General features: G+C 45.1%; 1 protein-coding gene across 2 annotated transcripts; it reads right to left on the bottom strand.

Moving 5' to 3' along the window:
• Positions 1-642: 642 nt before the first annotated feature.
• On the bottom strand, positions 643-5511 carry si:ch1073-398f15.1 (uncharacterized). Of its 2 annotated transcripts, none has more exons than XM_014138100.3 (4): positions 5079-5511; positions 3966-4339; positions 3597-3868; positions 643-3474 (listed from the first exon to the last, which is right to left on the bottom strand). In XM_014138100.3, exons 1-4 carry the CDS (start codon positions 5204-5206, stop codon positions 1633-1635), a joined length of 2616 nt encoding a protein of 871 aa, XP_013993575.3. In that variant the 5' UTR covers positions 5207-5511; the 3' UTR covers positions 643-1632. The 2 variants fall into 2 exon arrangements, with proteins under 2 accessions (XP_013993575.3, XP_013993585.3); XM_014138110.3 differs by having other exon boundaries at positions 3978-4339.
• Positions 5512-9695: the final 4184 nt, after the last annotated feature.

Below are 9695 nucleotides of genomic sequence, written 5' to 3'. Positions count from 1 at the left end.
GCAGGTATGCAGATCTACTTCAGTTCCTCAGATTGAGTTGGCAGCTGCTTCAGTCTTCAGTTAGATCATCCACAACAACAAGCTGACACACAGAGAACACTTGGATAAACGTGTAAACTTATATTTAATTCCCATCCATACTTCACGTAGAATAAGAAACCTGAACATACAGTACATGTCACACTATGTATTTAGGCTGCAAGGTTCTTTGCAGTGGGAGCCAATCCAAGAAGATGGTTACGGAGGCTCACTAGACCAATCTGAGAAGAGAACAGGGTTACAGAGACTCGTGTCAAGATGGGGGTTGTCAGGCTCAGGCCAAGGATGGTTATTTATAACCCTTTACAGTGAGTGGAGGCAAGGGGTGCACTTAAGACCTCCCCCCCTCACAACACACACACACACTCCCTTCCTATAAGGTCATCAATGTCTACAAGAGGCTACTCATTTGACAAACCCCACCTCTCCAATTCCCCCCTCCCCCTCTGTGATTCATACCTCCTATTTCTAACACACACACGAATACAGACACACACACACACACACGTTTTTTTCAGCTGGCCACCATCCATCAACACAGAGGAGATTGGATGATCTGGAGCAGCGGCTATACGGTACACTCCTCTCTCTTAGATACAAAAGGAGAGGAAATGGGTAGCACTTTATTTTACAGTTCAGAAATGATCAGATATTTATTTAGAAATTACATGGTTAAATGGTAATAACCTAACAATTACCTATGAGTCTGACTGACTGCTTAATAGAGAATCGCCATTGAAAGTGTTTAGGCTGGGTCCGGGAAACCAGACCAAAAAGTGCTACTGTGCTACTGTTTAAAAATGGTCAAATAAACAAGTATGCATAAAAATAAATATCCAGAAAAAACAGCCTGGTCTGATAGACGTAACATAGTAAATGTAAATCCAGGACACTAAAATTAGTATAATACTGTATGTTAGTATGGTTACATAAGACAGATGGTTACTTAAGGCAAAAATTTAAGTAGGATGGTTAGTTGGGATGGTGGGTGGGCATATAACGTGAACGTCTAGCAACCCGATGGTTGCAATTTCACATCACAGACAACTTTAGCATTTAATTAATTAGCAACTTTTCAATTACTTGGTACTTTTAGCTACTTTGCAACTACTTAGCATGTTAGCTAACCCTTCCCCAACCTTAACCCTTTATGCTAATCCTTCCCCTAACCCTAACATTAACTCTTTAACCGAAGTTCTAAACTTAACCCTAACCCCTAGCCTACCTAATGTTAGCCAGCTAGCTAACGTTAGCCACTAGCCACCTAGCTAGAATTCATTACATATCATACAGTTTGAAAATTCGTAACATACTGTACATTCTTCAAATTCATAAAATATAATACAAATTGTAATTGGTAACATATCATCCACAAATTAATACATACCATACGAACCATAACATATCATACTAAATGGAGTCTTTCGGATTTACGTACAGAATAATACGAAATGCTCTGAGACCAGGTTGAGAAAAAAAGATGAAGTTCTGTAATTTTTACTTCAATTCATCATTTGACCTCTCAATTTCAAATTGCTGCAGCATAAAGCCAATAAGACTAAAAAGGACATAGTATTTTCCCCCTAAATAAGGCTAAAGGATGATGCATCCGCCGCCAACTTTGGCTGGGTCATTCACTGGGGCAGGAACGGAAGGAGTGGTCTGGCTAGGTCCTGTTGTAGGTTCAACTTCTGGCTTGGCTGACTCAGCTGGTTCAGCCTCTCCTTTAGCTGGTTCTGTTTTACTGTCCTGTCCTGTCAATACCGGGTCAGCCTCTGGCTTGGGGCTGTCATTCTCCTCGGCCTGAGGTGGTTCTGTGTTTCCTTCAGCTAATTCAGTCTTTTTATCCTCTGCTTTTACTGGTTCAGTAGCTATACTTGAGAGCAGCGTAATCTGGGATTGGTAAAATGAGGATGAGTCGTCAACTGGTGTTGTCATATCTTTCTCCTCCTCCCTCTGTCCTGTCTCGCCATCCCCCTCTCCTTCATCGGCAGTCTCAGCTGGTGAAGCCTTCTCTTTCTCCTCCTCCCTCTCTTCCTTCCCTCTATCCCCTCCTTCCTCTAGGATCTCAACTGGGGTCTGGGCTCGAGCCAGTGGCGCTAGTTTCAGAGAGCTCTTGTGAGGTGCAGCTGGCTTCCTTCTAGGGGGGGCTACTGGCTTTGTAGCTTCCTGATTTGTTCCATTGTCACTCAGAGGTGGGAGTGTTTGTAGTTCCACGGTGGGAGCATCATGTTTGTATGAGAGGTCCATGTCTGTGGGTGGCTCAGTGACACTCCCCCCACCAGCCCTCTCAGAGAAAGACTCTGGGTCAGAAAGTGGTGGATCATTTAAATCTGTGACAATGGCCTGAGTCTTGTTCTCCTCCTCTGTGGTTTTCCCTTCTTTAACCACTTGAGGCTGAGGTGCTTCCTGCACCATCTTTAAAATATTGTCTGCCTTAACATGTTTGTCCTCCTTCACAGGTTCTGCATGGTTCTTTTCTTTATCCAGTGATGGGATGTACCGGTCATCAGATGGAGAGGAACTGGCGTTCGTCCGGAAAAAATCTGTCATGTCATGCTCAAACTCCTGGATCTCCCCTTCTGTCTCTGTATCATCAGTTTGTGAGAGAAAGCTGTCCAGCGTGTACAATTCCTGTGCCCAAGTTCTGAAGCCTTCCTCTACTGCCAGTTCCCCTTCCAGCTCCACCATGGGAGTCTCGTCCTTCAGGACAAACTTCTCCAGGTACCCCCTGTCCTCCCGGTCTGAGTGTCTGCTGTGGAAGGACCTTTCGGAGGTCATACTCTCAGTGTCTTCCTCCTTCACTCCTTCCCTGCTGCCCACCGCCTCTTCATACAGGTCTGTGTAAAGGAAGGCCATGGCCGTAGGCTCTTCTAGCAGAGTGGGGTTGATGATTTTGGGGGGTCCCGAGGGGAGGAAGATGGGGGTGAGGACGGTTTCCTCACTGCCAAAGAGGGCCGATCCACTCTCCTTCAGGGGGGACTTGGGTGACTTGTCTACTGCGCCCTCCTCTACTTCCAGATAGTTCTTTGAAGGCATATTGTCCATACCGCCGTAGAACACCTCATCCAGATGGTCACTGGAGATTTCTTCTCCGCTAACGCCTGTGTTGGAACATCCCAGGTCTTCGGTCACAGGTGCGGCATCTTGGAGCTGTTCCGGCTCCTCACTCACCTGCTGGTTTTCCTCTCCACAGTCTGCTTCCTCCTTCTCCTGTCCTTCTTCAATCATGGTGGGGCCTCCTGGAGCAGGCTCATCCATCTGAGTAAATGTCTCAAAGTAGTCCATGTCGCTGGTGGCTCCTCGTCTGGGCTGCTTTGCCACCGGAGCCCCAGGAGGGTCAGTCTGATCAGGCCTGGTGAGATGGGAGGATTCAGTGTGTTCCAACATTTGATCTCCACCCCCCACTGATGGTGCGTTGTCCTCCTCAAACACCTGAATGAATGGATCAGTGAATGAATAAACAAACAAGTGAATGGGCAAATAAATGAATGACTGACTGAATGGATGGATACACAGAGTAAGGTCTACAGATCTAATTCAATTGTGGTTGTCACCTCTTCTATGATTTCGTTACTGGGTTTGGTGAAGGTGGATTCCTCCAGGTAAGACAGGTTGTCCACCATGACTTGGCTCTCCTCCTCGTCTATGCTCACCAGCCTGGGAGGAACCACGATGTTCAGGATCTCTGAGCCTTCTGACACCAGGCGGAACAAACTCTGCTTCTTCTCCTCTTTGGGATCTGTCGTTTCCTCCTCCTCCCCATCTCCCTCTGCCCTCACATTGGGCAGGGAGACCTCCACTAGCTCTGGCTTCTCAACCAACTCACCTGATGAAGGAAAAATATGCAAAAATGTGTCTCAATAGATTACAGTTTGAGCATATCAGAGTTTGAGACATTACCTAATTTCTTTCAGTGACCTCACCTAAGTCATCACCTGTGGGCAGAGGAGTCCATCCCCGTCTGTCAGCCCGGCTCCTGCGTCCTCCTCCACAACTTGTTTTCATCCTTGGCCTCCTCACCATCATTGCCTCATCCATGACAAAGGTTATTTTACCTGCCATTCCAGATCCTAATCCAGGTGAAACGGACCTTTCATTAATGGGAAAGCAGAATTCCGAGGCGACAGTAGGGGTGGGTTCGGCTTCGGAACCCCAAGGGGTGGAGCAGCGACTGGAGCTGGTCTCCCATTGGATGCCGCTGTCCTCGCCCTGCACGGTAACCATGGAGAAGGAGGGGTCCATCATTAAGCACTGCATCTTGGGACGCACCGCCTCATCCTGAACCGCCAACCGCAAACTGGAAGAGACGCGATAATACAGATAACATGGTGAGGTACTGGGGCAAATGTACATTTTACCATTTCGAGGCACATCAAGAAATTATAATAAAAAATGACTTGAAATAAAAGCCTTATGTATGTGACGATCCCTCTACCCCTGCCCCTCGGTCTGTCTGTCTGGCTGTTTGTCTGTCTGTCTCACTAGGAATGTGACCTTTTGTATGGAGTAAACCTTACTGAAATCATAACAAGACATGATTACTATGGATTGTACTCTGATTTATCTCGACAAAGTGGGATGCTCAGAGACAGCAATCATTTTCAATCATTTATCAAATAATTTAATTATCTCCATAACTATTCATCCACACTAATTTGATCTCGACGAAGGAGGGGCTAAGGTTTTTTGCGAATGTACACTACCGGTCAAAAGTTTTAGAACACCTACTCATTCAAGAGTGTGCAAAGCTGTCATCAAGGCAAAGGGTGACTATTTGAAGAATCTAAAATCTAAAATATATTTAGATTTGTTTAACACTTTTTTGGTTACTACATGATTCCATATGTGTTATTTCATAGCTTTGATGTCTTCACTATTATTCTACAATGTAGAAAATAGCAAAAATAAAGAAAAACCCTTGAATGAGTAGGTGTTCTAAAACTTTTGACCGGTAGTGTACTTTGGAAAAAGACTCAGATTTCACTTCTAGTAGGCTGTACAGAATGTCAGAAATTATGTAGGATATAGGCTGCTACCTGTTGCGGAGATCCTCAACCTCGTCATTGATTTGGGAGACTCCCTCAGTGATGTCCACATCATCCTCTAGCATTGTCAGAGTATCTGGATCTATCCTGATACATTCCACCGTTTCCATTGTATCCATTGTAGCAGGTTCTTCTCATCTATTTTCAATGGCTTCTTATCGGCACTCCGCAAAGCAACGTTGATGACATTCCAAGTTCGAGAACTTGCTCAGAGATTTTGTGCTCAGCGTAATCTTGAAATAGAAAGAACGGCATCCAGGGTTTCAAAATGTGTCATCCCTTGACAGTTGACACTAATGTTGAAGTATAGGACCAATAGCTATAGCTGTAAAAGTATTTTTCGTGGGGAAAAGTGTATCCTGACCCAGGGTGTGTAGGCTACCTATAGACGTCATATACAGTTGCAGCAGTATCAGCAGAAAAGACGCCCACCTCTTTTTTTGAAACTTTTTTTTTGCCAGGTCTAAAAATAATACTTGTCACCAGCCTCTATCCAATGGCATGGTGCTGTCTGCCAGTCTGACACAACAAGGGTAGAAAAAAGAAGGATTGAATTGACACATGTAGAATGTCATTTAGCGGTGCATAATTAACAAGGGAGTATCATGTTTATTATAATCAATTTTCTCAAAGTCCAGCACCATGGACAGCACCAGTGGTCAGAGCCTCTCTCTCTCTCTTTCTCTTCTCAGTGTGCAAGAGTAGAGCGGGCCTGTAGTCAGGCAAGCCAATCAAATTCAATACATTTATTTCACATTAAAATTAGGATCATCTTTCTGCCTACAGGGTCTCTCTCTGGTCTCGGTGAGACTTGAATGTCAAAGTGTCATCTGCTAATGTCCTTCCATTCGCAATGTGAAACAGATACTGGGCAGGGAATATGAGACTCAAGGAGAGGGGTGGGGGTTGCTGTTGGAACACATGACAGGGGTTCTTTCTCAGGTATAGTCTCCTACACCAACCCTTAACAATGTACAAACAGATCTAGGGAAAGATTACTGTCCTAAAATCCAAACTGTGAAGGCAGGTAGCCTAGTGGTTAGAGTGTTGGGTCAGTAACCAAAAGGTTGCTGGATCAAATCCCCGAGCTGACAAGGTAAAACTCTGTGATTCTACCCCTGTGCAAGGCAGTTAACCCACTGTTCCCTGGGTGCCGTGGATGTTGATTAAAGGCAGCCCCCTGCACCTCTGATTCAGAGGGGTTGGGTTAAATGTGTAAGACACATTTCAGTTGAATGCATTCAGTTGTAAAAATGACTAGGTATCTCCCTTTCCCAACACAGATGTTTTTATATCAAATCATTTGGGTAATAATTAAGTACCTTATTGTAATATTTTTTATATTAGCTTTTTTTTCCCCAAAAATATTTCTTAAGCAAAGAATTTTACTAGGACTGTCTGGGAGTGGTCTGAGTTGGGAGGAGAAAACTTAAAACTAGCTGTATTGGAACTCTTTGTTATTGGTCTATTAACCAATTTACCGCCTGGTGATATCACCAGCGAAGCCGAAACTCCTGCTCATGCAAACAGGTTGATTAGAAGTTCCTGAATTTTGACTGCACTGGGCCTTTAACAATTAGGGGAGGAAACACAAAACTGAACTTAGATCAGTGTCTACTGGTAACTTCATCCAACACTTTTAAGACCCCTGTGGGTTATGGTTGTAATATTCTCAGTCGCCTAGGAGCCTCCAGTTTAGGGTATGTGGGGAAAGGGAGTGTGAACTATTCTGTGAGGGTTTCACCAACTGGGGTGAGGGTTATGGAACCCATCAGGCAGGTGTGGTGGTGTTGGAGGCTAAAAACAGACAGGCACTTTTGGCCTGTCCTACAGCGTTCTCTGGACATGTGACAGTAGATCGGTTTTGACTCTTCTGAGAGGAAACAGGAGAGGAGAGGAGGTATCTATCTAGTCAGAAGAACCATATAATGCTATGTCAACATGTTTTGGAACAGTGGAATAATCAAGGGGAGAGGATGGGAGGAAGGATAGGAAAGGAGGGGAGGAGTAGGAGAAGATAAGGAGAGGAGGGTGGGGATTCTGTGACTCCACTGTGCTGACGGTAGTGATGTCCCTGCCATCCAAACCTTGGCTGTGTGCTAATTCTACACTTAATGAGTGTACAAAACACTACGAACAGCTGCCCTTTCCAGGACATAGACTGATCAGGTGAATCCATGTGAAAGCTATGATCCCTTATTGATGTAACTTGTAAAATCCTGTGGATCGCTTTCAACACCTTATAGAGTCCATGTCCTGGTGGAGTGGGCAGGGCAACTCAATATTAGGAAGATCAGTGTATATCAATGTTCCCTGCTCCCTCCCTTGTCGGGTGGTAAATCAGATGTGAGGGACAGGGCATGAGGATCTTACGTTTCAGTGAAATACCACCCCCAATATCTGTGATTTATGTGTAGCCATGAACAGCCCAGGAAAATGTAATAACAGTGTTTGATAATTAGCATTAACACTGAAAGATTCAACCATTTAAGATTTCACCTACTGAGCTGAGTTGTGTTTTTGACACTATGTTAGTCACGCCATGGCCATGCTATCCTCAAAGCTCACGTCAACACTCCACCTGTATTATATTGGATAATGTATTATATAAGATCTACAGTGCATTCGGAAAGTATTCAGAACCCTTCCCTTTTTACACATTTTGTTATGTTACAGCCTTATTCTAAAATTGATTAAATTCATTTTTCCCCTCATCAATCTACACACAAATACCCCATAATGACAAAGCAAAAAGAGGTTTTAGAAATGTTTGCTAATTTATAAAAAAAACAAAAAACAGAAATACCTTATTTACATAAGTATTCAGACCCTTTGCTATGAGACTCGAAATTTAGCTCAGGTGCATCCTGTTTCGATTGATCATCCTTGAGATGTTTCTACAACTTGATTGGAGTCCACCTGTGGTAAATGCAATTGATTGGACATGATTTGGAATGGCACACACCTGTCTATATAAAGTCCCACAGTTGACAGTGCATGTCAGAGCAAAAACCAAGCCATGAGGTCAAAGGAATTGTCCGTAGAGCTCCGAGACAGGATTTTGTTGAGGCACAGATCTAGGGAAGGGTACCAAACAATGTCTGTAGCATTGAAGGTCCCCAAGAACACAGTGGCCTCCATCATTCTTAAATGGAAGACTTTTGGAACCACCAAGACTCTTCCTAGAGCTGGCCGCCTGGCCAAACTGAGCAATCGTGGGAGAAGGGCCTTGGTCAGGGAGGTGACCAAGAACCCGATGGTCACTCTTACAGAGCTCCAGAGTTCCTCTGTGGAGATGGGAGAACCTTCCAGAAGGACAACCATCTCTGCAGCACTCCAAAAATCAGGCCTTTATGGTAGAGTGGCCAGACAGAAGCAACTCCTCAGTAAAGGGCACATGACCGCCTGCTTGGAGTTTTCCAAAAGGCACCTAAAGGACTCTCAGACCATGGCAGCATCATGCTGTGGGGATGTTTTTCAGCGGCAGGAACTGAGAGACTAGTCAGAATCGAGGGAAAGATGAAGAGAGCCAAGTACAGAGAGATCCTTACAACAGGACAACAACCCTAAGCGCACAGACAAGACAACGCAGGACTGGCTTCAGGACAAGTCTCTGAATGTCCTTGAGTAGGCCAGCCAGAGCCCAGACGTGAACCCGATCGAATATCTCTGTAGAGATCTGAAAATAGCTGTGCAGCGACGCTCCCATCCATCCTGACAGAGCTTGAGAGCATTTGTAGAGAAGAATGGGAAAACTCCCCAAATACAGGTGTGCCAAACTTGTAGCATCATACCCAAGAAGACTGGAGGATGTAATCGCTGCCGAAGGTGCTTCAAAAAAGTACTGAGTAAAGGGTCTTCACTGACATTTTCAACATGTCCCTGATTGAGTCTGTATTACCAACATGTTTCAAGCAGACCACCATAGTCCCTGTGCCCAAGAACACTAAGGTAACCTGCCCTAATGACTACAGACCCGTAGCACTTACGTCTGTAGCCATGAAGTGCTTTGAAAGGCTGGTAATGGCTCACATTAACACCATTATCCCAGAAACCCTAGACCCACTCCATTTTGCATACCGCCCAAACAGATCCACAGATGATGTAATCTCTATTGCACTCCACACTTTCCCATCTGGACAAAAGGAACACCTACATGAGAATGCTATTCATTGACTACGGCTCAGCGTTTAACACCATAGTGCCCTCAAAGCTCATCACTAAGCTAAGGATCCTGGGACTAAACACCTCCCTCTGCACTGGATCCTGGACTTCCTAACGGGCCGCCCCCAGGTGGTAAGGGTAGGTAGCAACACATCCGCCACGCTGATCCTCAACACTGGAGCCCCTCAGGGGTGCGTGCTCAGTTCCCTCCTGTACTCCCTATTCACCCACAACTGCGTGGCCAGGCCCGACTCCAACACCATCATTAAGTTTGCAGACGACACAACAGTGATGATCAACGACGAGACAACCTAGGTCAGAGACCTGGCCGGGTGGTGCCAGAATAACAATCTATCCCTCAACGTAATCAAAACAAAGGAGATGATTGTGGACTACAGGAAAAGGAGGACCGAGCACGCCCGCATTCTCATTGACGGGGCTGTA

The sequence above is a fragment of the Salmo salar genome, chromosome 01 (assembly GCF_965601325.2).
Source record: "Salmo salar chromosome 01, fSalSal1, whole genome shotgun sequence".
Classification (NCBI taxonomy): Eukaryota; Metazoa; Chordata; class Actinopteri; order Salmoniformes; family Salmonidae; genus Salmo; species Salmo salar.
This window is presented reverse-complemented; position numbering and strand designations above follow the sequence as displayed.

What these genes read in the sequence shown, in the direction of transcription:
- si:ch1073-398f15.1 (XM_014138100.3), bottom strand. Translation starts at nt 5,206, where the DNA reads ATGGATACAATGGAAACGGTGGAATGTATCAGGATAGATCCAGATACT. An exon ending in GTTGAGGATCTCCGCAACAG is followed by an intron (nt 4,340 to 5,078) that starts GTAGCAGCCTAT and finishes CGTCTCTTCCAG; the next exon opens with TTTGCGGTTGGCGGTTCAGG. An exon ending in GTAACGAAATCATAGAAGAG is followed by an intron (nt 3,475 to 3,596) that starts GTGACAACCACA and finishes CCATTCATTCAG; the next exon opens with GTGTTTGAGGAGGACAACGC.